Source organism: Epinephelus moara, chromosome 10, assembly GCF_006386435.1.
Source record: "Epinephelus moara isolate mb chromosome 10, YSFRI_EMoa_1.0, whole genome shotgun sequence".
NCBI lineage: Eukaryota > Metazoa > Chordata > Actinopteri > Perciformes > Serranidae > Epinephelus > Epinephelus moara.
In genome coordinates this window covers 31,050,258-31,069,258 of record NC_065515.1, presented here as the reverse complement: position 1 = coordinate 31,069,258, position 19,001 = coordinate 31,050,258, and the positions used below count along the sequence as shown (strand labels likewise).

The 19,001-nt window shown below is 40.9% G+C and overlaps 1 protein-coding gene across 1 annotated transcript; it reads right to left on the bottom strand.

The window, feature by feature from the left end:
• Positions 1 to 88: 88 nt before the first annotated feature.
• Positions 89 to 18,551, bottom strand: rexo1 (REX1, RNA exonuclease 1 homolog). The gene is made up of 16 exons (XM_050055493.1): positions 18,213 to 18,551; positions 14,867 to 16,728; positions 14,641 to 14,742; positions 13,191 to 13,401; positions 12,895 to 13,034; positions 12,583 to 12,720; positions 12,227 to 12,350; positions 11,864 to 11,989; positions 10,472 to 10,612; positions 9,735 to 9,848; positions 9,494 to 9,567; positions 8,804 to 8,914; positions 8,434 to 8,549; positions 8,139 to 8,277; positions 3,982 to 4,102; positions 89 to 1,788 (listed from the first exon to the last, which is right to left on the bottom strand). Exons 1-16 carry the CDS (start codon positions 18,400 to 18,402, stop codon positions 1,700 to 1,702), a joined length of 3,798 nt encoding a protein of 1,265 aa, XP_049911450.1. The 5' UTR covers positions 18,403 to 18,551; the 3' UTR covers positions 89 to 1,699.
• Between the last annotated feature and the right edge of the window lie 450 nt (positions 18,552 to 19,001).

Genomic DNA, 19,001 nt, shown 5'->3' with positions numbered 1-19,001 from the left:
GCAGTGCTAAAACAGAGTACAAATATGTCTCACTTGAGGAGTACGTGAGTAAATCTGCTTACTGTTGGGACATAAAGACAGAGCAACATTTTATTTTAACTAATACCTTTTAATAGAAAAAGATAAACAACCAAAAAAATGAACAAATACAAAAGGAAACGTAGTATATTTACAGCACTCGAGTATCTTTTCAGTCATTTTGAACATAAAACAGCACAGGTTAGCTGGCACTCACTAAATGATAAATGTCTGTGATTAATAACCCCGGCCTAATGCAACTAGCCTGGTAAGACCGTCCTGATGATGTGAGCTCAGCATTCTGTTTCGCTCTCTGTATCAGACTGGAATCTGTGTCGCCCCAAACACTGTCGGTGGGCGGGAGTTCTCGCCTTGACAGACAAGTTCTTTCAACCAATCAGTGTAACAAATCACCGGGGAACATCTTCTTCATCACCAACGTAGCCAGTTGATAAATCAAGCTTTTCCCTAATCCAGTCTAACGCACAGTGAAAATGTCTTTTCCTCTGTTTTGACTCTATTTCTGTAATAACTTCACTTGTAGCTGTGTTTACTCAACTAACATTAGAGATAGTGCTTGTTGCTTCGGGAGCCATTACTGTTCTGCTAACTGCAGCCTGTATGTTACGTCATCTACTACAACACAGCCCCTGATTGGCTGCTTACTTTATCAATGTGGTGCATATCCCTGATTGGCCCCAGTTGGATTTTAATTCCTGGAAAGTGTTTGGCCCACAGTCCAGACTGATAGAGTTGAGCTCATGTCATCAGGATGGTCTTACCAGACTATAATCCTACAATACTGAACCTAATTTTGTCGTTATGAAGGAATAACGTCTCATACCTGCTGTCACAATGATTCCTGTGGTGCTTTTCATGCAGTGCACATGACATAGAGACACTGGCGGATATAGTATCACTATTCTGTCTGAGCTATAACATACAGTGATATAGTCCATCGACTATAGCAGATAGGTAGTAAGCAGAGACTTTACATGTCTGCTGAGGGTCTTTTATATTATCAAGTATTATAGGATTAATCAGGTTTGAGAGCCAACCAACAAAATAAACTCCATAAACAGGAGGTGCGATGTGAAAACACAAGTGCATTTACATAGCAATGTTCGACAGACTAAGACATCAATGCACTTAAGTGTAACTAAGAACAGGCAACGTGTTATTCATTAGAAGTGAATGCTTTTATAACACAGATGAGGTACTCAGACTTGGGCCCTATACAACAAGAGCGTTTCTATAGTGCAATTTAGGCTGAAGACTCAGCCTGACATGAATATCATATTAATCATCATCGTTCAGCGGACAATGCTCCGGCATTTTAAGTTGTTCTTTTGTAGAAAGGTTTTTTTTTTCATAAACGGTTTGAGGCCTTAAAAGAGACACGCCTCAAAATAAACAGAAATACATTTTTAACTAACATTATTGTTAATTTTATTTAGAACTGAAATACCAATAAGCAAATGAAAACATTGGGCTCCTATTGCTTTGAAGGGACTGGCAGTTCTCCTAATCAGTACACTGGGCAGCAGCAGCAACAAACCTCTGTCACTCTGACCTTAGCTCTCTGAGAGCAGGTGCAGGCCTCCTGAGCTTCTCTGTCTCCCTAACACCACCGTGAAGGCAGAAGTTGAACTGAAGGAAAGTAGAGCAGAGGGGTCAGAGGTCATCTTTTGACTTTTGCATCCTCCTTGATTTTCCAGAACATCAGCTCCATGCAGGCAGATGCGTCCTCGCTCGAGTCGTGGCCCTCCACTGGAAACAGGAATACGATTATTAACTTGTACCTGAATATTGCAGCGCTGAACATGTGAGGATTCCTTAGTGCTCAATGTTAGATACATATAAGGACATGGATGGGGCCTTCTGTCTGTACTCTGTGCTCATTTGTCAGCTTATGGATACGGACAAAACAGAGAAGTACCAATGGAGATCGTGGAAGGAGTGTAGCGTAGTTCAAGCAAAATACCACCATAGGAGACAACAGATACATTTTAAAAATGGTGGAATGGAACAAATTGGTAAAATAGTGAAATGAATTCTCCATCCATACGTCGCAATGTATGTAATGGCCTCACAGACCACCACCATCTACAACACCGCCTCTGTTAAAAGGTACATTATTATGACCTCCTCCACCGTCGCCTTGTTTGCTGTTGCGTGAAACTTTTGACTCTGCCCTCTAGTGCCCTCTATTGACTGTATCTGTGCCATCATAAAGGACACACTTAAAACATTTGAAACGGACTTATCTATTTTTGTTTGTAAAGCGAGTATAAATAAGCCGTAAATTGCTACAGTATCATGATGACAGTTTCTGCTAGATTAATACAGATAAATACTAACCTTCTACATAAACAGTGTCACGCACGAACAAGTAGTGCGTGCGTTGAACTCTTTAAAATGGAATGTACTTTCTCAGATACCCTACTCATGTGCAGAAGTGTTTTATGTGGCAGTATTTTAGCAAAAAAACAAACAGTAGTGTTTAGGAAGTTCTGCTCATATGATGGGACAAACGAGATTTGGACTGTACTGCACGGGTTGTGCGAGAGTTTGTTGTTTGTCGGATGTTCTGATATGGTTTTGCTGGCGATCCATCCAGCAGTTGTTGAGATATTTCAGTCTGGACCAAAGTGGTGGACCGATCAACTGACTTATAGGATATAGCAAACTTATGGCACTGTTAAGGTTGAATTTTTTGGAGAGGAAGACATGAGAAAGGAACAGCAACATTGCTTAGTTTCCCAAACTGCTGCTGCTTCTTTGACTCTGAGGGTGTTTTTATTAGTCCTAAACAGACCGTAATATTTCATTATGAGTAGTGAAGGAGAAACAAGACTCTCTAGAGCTTTGGGGCATTTCAGCAAACTGTACTAAAATGGGTTTTAACACTCTGCACACCCATGAGTGACATCTGCTGGTGATGAAGAAGCATTGCAGTCACTGCACCGCAAAAATGTTGCCAGCAGATAGAAGACAGAGAAATTCAAAAGATAGAGGCTTCCTCCGGATATGATGAGATGCACCACACATACGAGTTTGAATCTATAGCAGCTCACCTAACTGGACCAATATCTCGGAATTGGGCATCTTTAAACAGGACTGTTGACCTGTGAGAATCCTGTTGTTAGAACCAGTGCTGCATTTTTTATTTTCACGAACTGTTATACTTTTCCATGCTATTTTCCCACCTGCAGCTCCTGTTATACCCCCAGTCATCCAAATGAGGAGGTTCAGTATCTGTTTTTGAATTTCCTATCCAATGATTTCCTCAATTTTTTTCCTGACTTATTAATAAAGCTCAGCCTTGACAAGGGAACTGCAGCATCGTGGCCCCATGAAGCCCATTAAAACATTAGACTATACAAATGGCAGACGTTAATTTGACTGTAATCGTTTTAAAACAATATTCATGCTATGCTATGCTTCAATGAAATGTGCTCGGCAAATTAAGATTTACAGATGCTGACTGATCAATCAGTTCATATTTAGTTGTTTGCATGGAACTTGACACGAGTCGGTTATAAATGGAGATTATGTGAATATGCCGCTCCAGGGTCTGTTTGTGTAGCTCGGGCCGTGTTTATGTGACAGGGATTATGTATGATGTGTATAATGGAGATGCTTTATAGCGTTTATCCACAAAACACAAAAATATTTCTACACAGTATTTGGACTCAAATGGTTTCTCCCTTGGCGTAGGTTTCACAGTTTACTTATTTAAATCCTACAAATTTCATAATTCATGACATTATGTCCACACACATGAGTCCATGCCTCTGAGCTTCATGAGTCAGAACAATTAAATAACATAATATTAAGAAATAACCCTTATTAGATGTTTGCAGTGAACAAACTAATATGTCAGCATGAAAATTAATGAATACTAATACATGTTTATAAAGCCACAGAACAGCTGCTGCCAATTCTGTGTGATTTTCCTACCGTTGTCCTGGATGATGCGTTTGAGGTGGTCGGCCATCAGGTTCCTCAAGGCACGTTTGTAGGGTAGGCCAAGGCGGTGAGGGAACACGATGGCCGTGTCTACAACTGAACTATGGATTAGCTGAAGGGAAGAGAGACAGAAAGAGAGGGACAGAGAGAATGTTACATAAAGAGGGGGTTTCTTTTAGCTTAGCCAAGACACAACAGTACAAACGGGAATCAGATCCTCCCTTTAAAGTGAGAATCTAGAGTTAGCTCCTGATTGAAATTAATATCAGTTACTGCGCTGCTCTGCTTGACTTTGGGGAATAAAATAGGGGCTCTCCAAGAGAAATACACCTGTGAGACTTCCTCATATTTATCAGTTTCAGTTTTTAGTCGTTAAAATTTGTCCTCAAGACTTACTGAATGATTGTTTGGTACAGCAGTGACTCCACAGGGCTGATTTAATAATGAATTAAGTAAAGCTTAGATATTTTCTACTTTTTACACAGTTGTACAGAACAGTGTGGTTTTTATCTGACGTTTTGTTTTTAGTTTAGTTAATGACTTTTTGGAAACCACAACTGGCACCACAAGATGGAGCGAAAGGCAACTGTTTCTTCTAAATGAAACATTGTTGTCAGTTAACTCCATGCAGCACAATCATAGTTATACACTAGGTAAGACTGTAATATTTGTTGTGATATTGTATTTTGAATAAATATTTCCTCTAAGATATGTTCTTGGGGCTAACAGCAAATGTTAACTCTCCTCTGTGACAGGGCTTTTATATACACATACACTGAACAAAAATATAAACACAACACTTTTGTTTTTGCTCCAATTTTTCATGAGCTGAACTCAAAGATCTAAAACATTTTCTATACACACAAAAGACCATTTCCCTCAAATACTGTTCACAAATCTGTCTAAATCTGTGTTAGTGAGCACTTCAGTGAGTTTTATCACACAGCACAACGCCACAGATGTCGCAAGTTTTGAGGGAGCGTGCAATTGGCATGCTGACTGCAGGAATGTCCACCAGAGCTGTTGCTCGTGAATTGAATCTTCATTTCTCTACCATAAGCCGTCTCCAAAGGCGTTTCAGACAATTTGGCAGTACATCCAACCGGCCTCACAACCGCAGACCACGTGTAACCACACCAGCCCAGGACCTCCACATCCAGCATGTTCACCTCCAAGATCGTCTGAGACCAGCCACCCGGACAGCTGCTGCAACAATTGGTTTGCATAACCAAAGAATTTCTGCACAAACTGTCAGAAACCGTCTCAGGGAAGCTCATCTGCATGCTCGTCGTCCTCATCGGGGTCTCGACCTGACTGCAGTTCGTCGTCGTAACCGACTTGAGTGGGCAAATGCTCACATTCGATGATTCAAGGCAGATGGCAGACGGCGTGTGTGGCGTCGTGTGGGTGAGCGGTTTGCTGATGTCAACGTTGTGGATCGAGTGGCATTTTATTGATGGCATTTTGAATGCACAGAGATACCGTGACGAGATCCTGAGGCCCATTGTTGTGCCATTCATCCACGACCATCACCTCATGTTGCAGCATGATAATGCACAGCCCCATGTTGCAAGGATCTGTACACAATTCCTGGAAGCTGAAAACATCCCAGTTCTTGCATGGCCAGCATACTCACCGGACATGTCACCCATTGAGCATGTTTGGGATGCTCTGGATCGGCGTATACGACAGCGTGTTCCAGTTCCTGACAATGTCCAGCAACTTCGCACAGCCATTGAAGAGGAGTGGACCAACATTCCACAGGCCACAATCAACAACCTGATCAACTCTATGCGAAGGAGATGTGTTGCACTGCGTGAGGCAAACGGTGGTCACACCAGATACTGACTGGTTTTCTGACCCCCCCAGACCCCCCCAGACCCCCCCAATAAAGCAAAACTGCACATTTCAGAGTGGCCTTTTATTGTGGCCAGCCTAAGGCACACCTGTGCAATATTCATGCTGTCTAATCAGCATCTTGATATGCCACACCTGTGAGGTGGGATGGATTATCTCGGCAAAGGAGAAGTGCTCACTAACACAGATTTAGACAGATTTGTGAACAATATTTGTGGGAAATGGTCCTTTGTGTGTATAGAAAATGTTTTAGATCTTTGAGTTCAGCTCATGAAAAATAGGAGCAAAAACAAAAGTGTTGCGTTTATAATTTTGTTCAGTGTATGTACTATATATGGTCTCACAAACTCACATTGTTTTTTAGGGCTTTTGCCTTTATTATAGAACAGCTGGAGAGTGTCAGGAAAGGGGGGAGAGAGAATGAGGATGACATGCAGCATAGGGCCACAATTAGAGGGCGCCCCCTCTCACATATTTATACTACTGTCCTTGCGGTGTCTGACCTACAGTGTATACATTGTATACATATCATACCTCCAGCAAGTGTATTATGTGTGTATTGTACTATTATTGCCATTACTTGTACCTATACCTGCACTATATATTTGCAGATGCTGCACATGTGCATATACTGTTCATACTGTATATATATGTTAGTTTATTCATATCTACCCCTCACTGGATATTCTCTATATTACCACCACACATACTGAATGTACATCACTCTGCACTTTACTGCTTTTTGCATGTCTGTTTAGATGCTAAACTGCATTTCATTCTCTCAGTGCTTGTACTCTGTGCAATGACAATAAAATCAAATCTAATCTAACATATATTTGTACAATAAAAACCTTGCCTTTTACATGCTTAAGTGTGAATCATGCTTTTAAGTAATCCGTTTTAACAATAATAATTTTTTTGTGAAATGAAGAGAAAATAAAGGTGTGGCAGACAGAGTGAAAGGGGAATGCTTCTCTGCACGTCACTGAAGCAGTAACAGGCAGAGGAAAGGAACATTGTGAGTCATAGTGTTGTCATGATACCTGGATTTCTAACTTTGATACAATACCTAAAAAATATTGATATTGATATATTTTTTATACCACTAAGGAAAACAAAATTGATGGCATAAAATTTTAAAGTTTTATTGAAAGATAAACGTAACAGGGCTGTAACATGACAACGATGTTTTTTGTTTTCTTGGTTAGCAGCAGAGAACAAAAGAATGACTGCGCAGCTGGTACTGGTATTGGGCAAGTTACTCTCAAAATGTAATGCATTTCATATTACTTATTACTTTCATTTGAAAGTAACGAGTTACTTAACAATATTCCTCTATGTGAAGTGATAAGTAGTTACCTTATTACCCTACTTTTGCATTTCTTTCACCAAAATGACCTCAGAAGTGCGACTATGCTTTATAAATGGATGAGACTAACGTTATTTCACAGCAGGTATCAAAGCACAGAAGCTCCAGTTTATTACAGTTTATTTTAAATGCAGTGGTGCACAGGTCTGACCCAGTTATGCATACACATACAGTGGTCATCACTTTGTATAAAAAAATAAAATCCCCTGGTTATATTAATATAGAACAACAGATGATATAGAACAATTAAATAGCCTAGACCGTTTTAAATAAACCAACAGCTCTGGACACAGGGAGGGTCAGGCAGAGGATCAAAGTCTGATTAATCATCAGATAGGGATCAATATTTGTCAGCTACAACAGCACTGGAGAGAGAGTTATGCATAAGAATGGACTGTGTGCCAGCGTTGCTCTGCCGGTGTGGGGGATGTGAATGGAAACACATCCAACATATACTAACATTGCCGAGATATGCCAATCACTGGGACGAGGTATAAACAGACCAGAGGCTAACTCCTTATCCCCGCTGCTCTCATGCAGCCTTAGGACGCAAAAGCAGAACTAAATATGTTGTAGGTATATAAATGGAAACACACAGAACATGATAACGCACAGTGCGGCATGACCCAGATGTGCCAATCACAGACACCCTTCTATAATGTAGCCTGTAGTCACATGACAAGACATAACCACATTCGGATGATATTTTTTCTGGTAGTGCACTGGCAGAAGTGGATCAGTGTGGATGAATGAAAGATGAACCCCCCGGTACTGCTGCAACTAAGTATCGAAACCATTTGGAATATTCAGAATTGATATGAATCGACATATTGATATTTTTATGACATATCTAGTGGGGAACGCTACCACTGAATGAATTATTAAAATAAAGTCTTGCAGATTAATTAAAAGAGCCACGTACCTTCAGAGCGAGCAGGTCGCTCTCCAGACTGTGTCCTATGAGGATGGATTCAGCACTGAACATACTGAGCAGCACGGCCTGAACATCTCTCAGAGTGATGGTGGTGCTCTCCAAGTCCTCCTCCGTCACACCCGAAAATCTGTCAATCACATACAAAACATGAATACTGTTTAAAACACTACGACTTTTTTAAAGACACATTTAAGACGGTACAACCGACTATTACAGTCATTAGCAGTTCAATTCTGTGGCAGACAGGACTTGTGCAGTGTAGAGTTGTAGGAGACAAGCTCACCTCGTGTTGTAATCGACCACTTTGCTTTCAGGTTTGACAAATGTATCGTAGATGACCTTCAGCTCCGAGTCGATGACTGTCACCCTCGTCAGCTCCAGGCCCTGCTTTGTGTAACACTGTTTCAGAGGAGACGAAAAAAAGCACATGTGACTATGAGTACAAAATACGATAAAAGTTTGGAATCAGGACATACAGCACAGTAAAAGTGACAAATCATTCATTTTACTCTTTCTGTAACAAAAGAATGAAACTTTTAATTATTAAGTTAGCCTTTTTAAATAAAACACACACATACAAGATGGTAGTTTAAGGCCAATGGTGCTCTTAGATAAAAGTTCTTCAGTGCATTAAAAATCCCTATCAGACTCACCATCTCACAGTCCAAAGCAAACACCCCTCCATTGCCGTCTGGTGGTAAAGCTTTACTAAATGTTGACACATAGCCATCGAATGTCTCTTTACGCCCATCCTGAACATGTTGCTGTGGAAATATGACATGTTTTAAGTCTGATGATGTTTTATATATACGTTTTTTAAAATTAGTTATCCTGACAGAATCAGGAATATGGCCGGTTGTCATCAGTAAAAAGACAGCTAAGGATTTAGAATTACACAAAAAACTGATTTCTGACATTGTGCCATATGCTGAAGGCCTATCACAAAGAAAAATATATATCCTAAAAGAGGAAAGGCCTCAAAGAGAATGCAGTGGACTAATGATTATCTGTCTATTATCACACAATAACAGCACCAGTAACTAAAATTTATGAGAAAATATTTAAGTTTTTTTTTTAATCTGACTGACAGATATGTAAGAGATACTTTGTCTACACAACTACAAGCTACAACTATGAATTAAAATCTCTTTGATTTTTAGTGTCTCTCTCAGTTTCTCTATCAGTTTGTCTTATATTGCATTAAGCAATTTCATGTTTGAAAGTAGTTTGTCTTTTAAAATGCCCCATTACATTAATTCACTAAGCCATGACAGCTCATATGTCTAACCTCTGAACATGCAGAGAAGGTGAACTAGTAAATGTTGTCTTGAAAAAGATAATACCTTAGAAACTTGGCATCCAGGAGTGCCGACAGCTGCGGCACAGCAGCTGTAGTTGGTTTCCCAGCCTCCAGCCACTGACAAAGGAGAATGAGTTGGACACAGAGTCGGACAGAGGTAAATAAAAGGGGGAGAGACAGTTGGACTGGGCTGTATGTATTACAAATACAAAAGACCAAAATGTGCATTAATAATATTGATCTTTGTTTAACGATTTAAACTGAAGAAATGTAAACAAACTTACATTTATATCTGCGCAATCGTCCCCAGTGGAAGCTACATTCCTCTTTCCGTATACAGCTGCCGTTGACATTGACTTTATACTCTGTTCCACATCGACAGCATATCTTGGTGAACGCTGGAAAACACGTCAGAGTGTAAGCTAAGGGTCAAATAATGACTGGATCACATACAGTAATATGACGTGGGTGCGGGCATTTCCAGTCAGCTCTCTGTCAGCTCTGCAAAATTCACGCTACATTTATGCTCTTCTGTCTATTTTGTAAGCGTTGGTTCTGCTATTTGTGGCTGGCTTTGGACAGTGGTGACCTGTGGCTGCGAGTCACTCATAGGATGAGGAAATCAGTTCACCAGTCTGTAAACTCTCCTCCTGCCTACTTCTGCTAGCTAGCCAGGTCGAGGTTATTTTCACATGTAAACATCAGTAAACATTGAGGAGAGATGGTGAAAATGGACACCAGCCGAACTAGCATCCTACTAGCCACTGTAGAGGTGTTGGAAAACAAACTATAAGACTTCTGTGCCGCATTAGTTTCCAAGACGATATCAGGAACTGTAATTTCCTTTGATTCACAGAAACGTAGGTAAATCCTGGACAGTGCCTTCCAGGTGACTCTTTTTTTACTATAAGCTAATCTGATAGAGCAGAGGAGCTTTACGGTGAATAAGGACTGGTGTGATGGTGGGACTGTGAGGTACCCTATTCATTAGAAATGGGTGTGGGGTCGTGCAATTACTCACGGTCTGTGACGGCCTTTTTCTCTGGGAGGTTGAACAACATGGCTTTGCCAGGAGCCTCGGGGTTCACTCTTGGGTATCCGTGTTCCTGGAGCTGCTCCTCTGTCATCAGGTACGCCTTCAGCTTCCTGTACAATGTGGCTCCTACAGCAGGACACCGCAGCAAGAAAAACTAATGTTGACTTTGTTCAGTAATGTGTTTAAACCTATGCTGGAAATGTGAAGTAATGCAAATAGAGGACGGAAACGGTGCTGCTGGCATTTGTGAAACAGAAGTACTTGTGCAGGTAGAAAGAGATACTTGAAATGTTGCCAGAAACTTTCAACACCACCTGATAAATGCTGTGGGCATGGAACTTTTGGCTTTAGAGTTATAGGCAGGTTTCTAAAACTATAAAACCACCCTGCTGCTCCTCCTCTAAAAGTACACTCCTGTTAAACACTGACAAAATTCATTTAGTTTAAGATTCAATAGTCTAGCCCTGTGACTCATGATTACTTTATTAATTCATTTGATCTGTAAAATCTTTGCTGATTAATCAATTGATTGATTCTACAAGTTGTCAAAATATTGACACTTAAGTTACTCATACTGTTTGATCCAAGTATTAATTCCATTATTGATTAATCTCCTGATCTGTTTTTCTTGATTAATCTTTTTTTATGTCTTTAACATGGCAAAAAAAATGTGAAATGTCAACCAAAATATCCTAGAGGCCAATGTGACGTCTTTAAATAATCATTTCTGTCTTACCAGCAGTTAATTACCACATGGTTAGTTCATTGTAATCACACTGAGGAAGCATTTCTGCTCCAAAAATTACATTAAAAAGTTGCTAGTTAATTTTCAGTTCACCCATCGACTTATTATCTTAAGCCTAGTTTTCAATTAATAATATTAAAATGCGAATTGTCTCTGAAAAAAGCTGCTGTAACCATCATGTGTTTGGTGTTTTACTTGATAAATGACTTGAAAGATTTAACCGTCTGATGATCTCACTGATCAACACCTCTTCCAGCTCTACTACAGTCTTGTAAACATATTCCCTCTGACATCAGGTCATGGAGCAGGAAGTTTAAACAGGACCTGAAGGTTGTCACATGGTTATCTGAACAGTTTCACAGTTACTGTAAACCCTACACACCAAACAACAAAGATTCTTTTAGTTTCTTCTAATTTTTCTCTTTCTATTTTCTTCTCGTCACTTTAATTTTATCAGAGGTATAATCAGCATTTTATGTTGTCAGGGACGTGATCGGGGAAGATCACAAAAAAGGGAAAGACGTGAAATAAATATGGTCATAACAGTTCCAGAGAAACAGAACTGAAAACACTCAAAGCATTATTCTTGTCATTTTGGCAAGTAAAGAAGAGGAAAGAAAATTCTAACTTGCCGGTGAGTTTCTCCTCTTGCTGTTTGCCCGTCCTGTTGATAGTAAAGCTGGTTGTAGCAGCAAGACGACCTCCCAGAACCTCCTCATGGGACTGGGCCTTCCTATTGGCAACTGAGCCTGGCTCCCCTGCAGAGAAACACACACAAACACATAGACGTTACCACTGAAACCACCAGACACAGTACTTTTGTTCAAATGCTTGAAACATTTTTTTCATGCTCATATATGCACACGTGAGGACATAAAGTGATTTGTCTTTGTGCAGTGTATCATAGTCATCACAATGACAAAACCATCATGTAGATGGTGGTGACTGAGAGTAAATACTGTGTGTTAGACTGCACAGGAGCTGAGGTGGCTTACTGGTGACAGGCGACGGACAGGAGCTGCTCTTGCCGCGGAGCTTCTTCAGAGTGTTGACAGCTACATTGAGGTAAATGTTCTTACTGCTGCTGCGATCATACACTTGCTTCTCCTCGTCAAGGGCCTGAAACAGTAAAACCTCTGTCACTGTCAAAACCACAACTGAAGCTCTAAGTGAATCTCCTCACCCTTCAAGACAGGGTGTGATTAAGAGTCTGCAGCTTCCTCTACATGAAGAACCTTCTTCACTGAGACATTTTAAAAACGATACATGGTTTATAGGCTAGGCAAGGTATGAAGACACGTCTGATAAACATCAAACTCTGGGTGCAATTGGTGATAACTGTTATTCGTACCATCTGGAAGGCGACATCCTGTGATGGGCAAAATTTAAGACATTCGTCTACGAAAGCGTTGAGGTAGCGCTGGCGGATGTTGTTGGGAACTTTGGCCCCAAACTCAATGGGGATGACAGGGCGCTTCATTGAACTGCTCTGAAAAAGCCAAAACAGAGAGAGAACATTGACAATAAGACAAATCCTACAGATCAAACAAATATTTCTCTTCAGAGGAAAAAGCAGGCTGACTCTGCCAGTGAACTCTCAAGGTTATGCAACAAATATTCAGAAAAACAACCAGCAGCACTGAATTCTGTGGCCTGCGGATACCTTCATGGTTGGTGTGTGTGCCACTCTCTTCTGCGTGACAGTGGACATGGTTTTGGGCAAGATGCCAGCTGTGGTTTGGGCTTTGATAGTCTGATGGGTCTGGCTGGTATGTAACGCTTGACTGGCATCTGGTTTAACATCTGCAGGACATGGTTAGACACACATGTGACTTTCTACTTAAATAGTAAGAATAATTCCATGAAGAAATGATCAGAGGCAAGCAGTGGTGCACTTGTGTAAAAATAAAAACAAAAGCCAAATCCTGTTATGATATAAAGTAGTGGACACGGTCGTACTTGTTTTGGAGGATGTTGTCTGTGGGTTGGGACGGTGCGCTATTCTCTTCTTCTCTCCAGAAAAACCAGGGCTGGAGCTCTGTGAGGCAGTTCTGACTGAAGCAGAGAGCTGAGCAGCTTGCTGCTGCGCCAACTGCATACGCTGGTAGCAGACCTCCTGGGCAGAGAGTCTTTTGTAAGGCCGCACCACAGTCGGAGAAGGTGCTTCAGTCTGATAAAAAAAGAAGCACATTGGTGGTTTTGGTGGAAGCACCTGAATTTGCCTGTTGAGTCCCAAACTGCATCGTATCGTATCGTATCGTAACGTAACGTAACGTAACGTAACGTAACGTAACGTAACGTAACGTAACGTAACGTAACGTAACAGTACATACAGTATAAGCATGTTCCTCGCTGTGAAATATCTGACTCTGGCAATGAAAATATGAATGCACAACTGTAACTCAGCTAATACAAATATACAGTGGTACAAAGTTGCACATTTTATATGTTAAACATTTATGGTGTATTTATGGTTTATATCGATTCTGTATTTCTACACCACATCTTATGAACTTATTTGCTTATATATATTAACAGCAGTAAAGCAGGTCCATATTTGTAATAATTATGAGTAAAAAACAGTTTATGATCAATCAATTATGACACACATTTCAATCTGTAAGTTAACTTTTTTTATAATAAAACAAACTGGAACTTTAAATAATCTGCCTCAGACAGCTTAGTCAAGACAGGCGATGCATGTCATCAAAAGCATCCTTACAAAAGAGATCCGACTGCCAGATATCTCAGCTGTTTGTTTTGGAAACAGTCAATTGCTTACTGTTAAATCAGACTGTCTCTTTAAATAATACAGCCTGTACAGGTGGAAATCCCCAACACCACCCCCGCTGTGCCAATATTTTCATATTGTTCTTTCAGTGTTTACTTCCTCGTTTGCAGTAATGTTTTTATGCAGGCTTCCTGAAGTGCCACCAGCACTACTAATAATGAACTTAAATAAGGCCACAGCAGGTTCTGTAGTGTTGTAGAAACCACAGTTTTCCCTCACTGTTCTCCCTACCTCTGGCTCCACATGTGCAGGCTTTTCACAAACAGGAAGTGAGTGTCCGCAGAGACAAACAGGGTCAGGAACAATAGTGTAATTTCGACTTCAACTTGTTGAGGAATCTTCATGTTATAATATCAACTTGATGCACGATTGAATATTGTTACTTTACAACTGGCTGCTAATCTTGCACATTCCTCCTGTATTTACATTTGTGCTCCTTTAAAATGATTATGTAATTTTATAAACTGTATAAAATGATGTTCTGACTTTCCCTATCCTGTGAGAACATTTTCTAAGACATACTTATGTCCACTCCTGACTGACTGACTTCACCTGGCCTCATGACAGCAGTGGAGGATGGAGAAAGAAATGAGGTGGAGGAGAGGGTGTCAAACTTACACTTCCTTTGGCAACAAAATGGGAAACTCTCTTCTTCTGACCGGGAAAGAGAGTGGTTAAAGTGCTCTCTGTGCCTTTCTCCTCCTCTGAATCCTTACGGGGCTGAGAGGACACAACAGAGCATGTTTATTAATCCCACCAACTGGCACTTGCAAAATACGACTAAATAAACTGTGTTGAATTAAAAAGACAGCAAAAGTGAAGCACTATGGCGAGACAGAAATACCTGTTTAGCTTGTCTTCCCTTGTCCTCCGTCTTCACATCCTTGGATTCATTGAAGATCCGCAAACATTCCTCCATGGGATCAGAGTCAAAGTCCAGATCATCCTGGAAACCGGAGAGGTCAATTCCAACATCGACGACCTCGTCGTTACCGGCCCTGCGGTCGCCCTCGTCGTCAGAGGAAGACGAAGTCAGCTCTGACGCTTTCCTCTTGTTCAGACGTCCTCGCTTTAAAGCGTCCGCAGATTTTCTCACCAGCACTTCTTCAGGTTCATCATCATCATCAGAATCCACCACGATTGGCTCAGCCTCATCTGGGCTCTCATCTCCAAACAGATCAGCGTGGCTCAAACTCTGACTTCGCCGTTTGTCAACAAGTTTTTTCCCATTAGATGAGCTGATGTTCTGCTTCACCTTATCTTTGCTGTTTGCAGAACTCCCTTTACTGTTACTCTTACTGCTCCCACCACTATAACTGCTTTTACTGATTTTCTTTACATCCTTTTCTCTTTTACTGCTATCAAGTTTACCATTTTTGTGTTGGCGGTCTTTATACTTGCTGTGTTCCTTTTCTTTGTCTACTATCTTGGGTTTCTTGCTTTCCCTCGCACCATTTTCTGTATCTTTATGTCGCTTGCTTGAGTCAGTTTTTACTTTTTCCCCAGCTTTGATCTTACCATCACTTCTCTTTTCATCTCTGACTTCCCTCTGAACTTTATCAGGTGCCCTGATCTTAACTGTGTTTTTCCTATCATCCTTCTTCCCATGACTCTTGTTCTCCTTCTTTGCAGAGTCCTGGTTTGAGTTCTTTATTGACCCTTTGTCTTTACTGCTGCTGCTACTACTCTTACCACTAGATGTTTTATTTGTGTCTTTTTCAAGTTTATGTACTTTCTCAGATTTGCTACTTTTCTCATGACTGGTTTGACTAGTAACCACCTTCTTTTTCTGTACATTGTCTTTTTGTTTAATATCTTCGTGAACGTCTGAGTCCCCTGCCGAGTCCTCTTTATTCCTCTGTGTCAGTGCAGTTAGCACACTTTCTGCTCTCTCTTTTCTCTCCTTCCCCACAGCATCCCAAAGTGACCCACTGTTGCCTTTTCTCTGCTGGAGATTGCTAAGCGAGGTGGGTCGATACTCTGTTCCAGAGCTCTCCTCCTCAGAGTCAGAGAAAGTGTACTTTTTTGAGTCTACGCTCTGTTGTGGTTTTTTCACAGCTACAACACACTCCTCATCTGACATGTCTGATCCTGGCAGTTTGTGTGTCTTTCTCCCCACCGCCTTAACAGCTTGTGCACCACGGTCCCGCTTGCTTTTCGCTGCGATTCCTGCCGAATAGTTGGACAGCGGGTCATACTCCATATCTGTGGATGGTTTTGAATTGTCCACAGTGTATTTACACTTAGAGGAAGTGCTGTTTGAGTACTTTGGACTGGGGGGAGGAGAGGGGAGTTGGTGCGTGTTTGTCCGAGATGGAGGCTTTTTCACTGAAGTGGGAACATATTCCATGGAGTTAGTATTGTTCCCCTTGTTGTCTGAATCCAAGGTGTACTTGCTGCAGCCAGGGGTGGGATTATAACCTCCTGATGTCATCTGATAACTCCCGGGGTCATAAGCCATGTGTGAAGGCGGTGTTTTACTTCTAACAGCATCACACGAGGACAACTTTGAACTCTCGCTGGGATCGTAAGGTTCATCCCCGATCCGGGAGAGCTTCCTCTTTTCCCTCTCCACCTCACCGCGGACCTCCTCGATGGCCTTGTTGACCAGCTCCAGAGCACCGCTGAGGTCTCCTGAGGCAGGTTTTCCATTCTGCTGCTCCTGGGGTCTCACCACTTCCGGGTTAAAGGGATCATAGCCTTGTTCTGCAAGGATGGAAGACAGTCTTAATAAATTTAACAATGAAATTATAAAAGTCTACTTAATAGCTTTTAACTGCCCTGATATTGACCTTATTCAGCATATAACAACAGTTTCCTTGTGGCTGGAATGATAAAGTTCTGTATTCATTCAATGACATAAGGGCACTCACTCACAGTTCCCGGATCATAATACTATACAGTCTTATTTGTCCAAACTGTCCATGCAGTGAGGCAGTCGTGATACAGTTCTCATACTCCTTGAGTTTAGGTGTCAGAATCAACACCAGGAGAGAAAACACATCCCACCATATCTATATCTCAAAGAGACGACTGTCTTGGGATGTGAATATGATTTAAAGTTAACTAGTGAACGTTAAAGACACCTCTAGGGGCCAACAAAAAAACCAGGACAAGTGGAGACTTATTCTTCAAGGGGAACACACTCAACAGACCAAACCAAATCAATAACACTACCTTACTGTTCACCATCTGCATTACTGTCTTTGCCTTTGGTTTGGTGCTACATCGTCATTTTCTTGCTGCTAACATTGCTGCCTGCAGACACATGACACTTTACTCTCCACCTCATTTACTTTTTAATTATATTTAATTTCATTTATTTGACTTAGGACCAAGTTACACAGTATAAGGTACAAATATTTCATAAAATAACAACAGAAAAATGGCACACAGCATGGCTAAAGCACAACAAATGTTACTTGAACAAGGGAAGGACAACTTTTGGTTTCTCTGATTGTAATAACAAAATTAATTTCAACATGGATGGGTGGTTTGAATGATATTTTGGCAAATACCTTTCTACATAATTCACTGACATTCAAACAAAATATGATACTCATCTCCCACATGATTATCATCACAGAGGTTGCAGATCCTCTGGTTATTATCCAGCCCTTTATATTTTCCAGTGACTTCAGGAGTTATGGGTTTGCTCACTCTAAAATTACAAACACCCTGCCTGTACTTTTGGTTTTCAGGCAACAGATACTCCTCCAGTTTAAGCTCGTTTAAAACCAACATACCACACACACACTTCCTTGTCTCTTTGATATATTTGTGACTGCATATATCATTTATAGATATATTAAGTATCTGGCACCTTATTACTGTTGTTTATGCTACGTTTTGTGTGTAACGTAGTAGATGTTCATAACGTTTATATTTATTTTTAAAACGTTAATGTGCATCTGTCCTTAGACATTTCCTTTTGTGGGCTTAATACATTTTAGTTTGTACTTCCAAGCTATATTTCAGTTTACAGACACCATTGGAGGATATAACTGCTAAGGTGCATCAGTTATGGTTATTGCACGGTGCAGCTAGCGGCAAGATAAATTCACTTTACACCGTTATTAGTTTCGACACATTTTGACACGGTGGTCCAGTTCACACACATCCTCGCTGCCGACTCCGCGACGTAAGATGGTTAAGTATTAAATTAAGGGTTTAATAGGAGAATACTGCACCTTTCTGTCCGGTTTGAAGGTCTCTTTGCTTTTTAACATCAGCCGGTGCTCCGTAGGAAGCCCGTCTCTGCTGGCTGTGCCTGAAGTGACAGTACGGTCTGTTACACCCATTTCTGCTGCCTTTGCCCTCGCTGTATTCCGCGTAAAACGGGCAGTCAATCCCTCGGAAGAAGCCGGTGGATCTCAGCATTATCCCCAGATGTTCCTCTCATGCCCGCATGAACTCGCTCGGCCGTTTTTCTGCGTAGTTTTCGTCGTGCTGCAAGAGCTCGAAGAAGCAACGGAACAATAACAACGTCCCTACGGCGCCATATTGGATTGGTCGGAGAGATCTAATCTCGCGTGAATTTACACGTGTCGCGTTCCTTGACGTCACAGAGAGTAAACTGTTAACGTTTAATGAAAGACGTTAATTTCAATTTTATTCGGTGTTAATCAGAAACTTGTCGACAGTTAGCCTTAAGACAGTAAATATTTATACATTTAAACTTAAAATTTGCCACTAACGTGAGGTAGGTATTTTTTCAATTCATGTGTTCCTGAAATTCCTCATTAGTTAGTGTTAATTAGCATTAGCATAAACACCTGTGCGCGCTCATTGTGATACTGTGGTGTCGAGGCTAAGCTAGCTTTGCAAAATAAACCAAGCAAGTTTGTCAACATTTTATTTCACAGGAACGCAGTAAAGGGTTGGTCTTGAAGTCCTCGGGTCACATTACCTGGAAAGATGAAGAATTAATGATGCTTGCCATGTGCTGAAATAGACTTTTTACACAACATTTTGACATG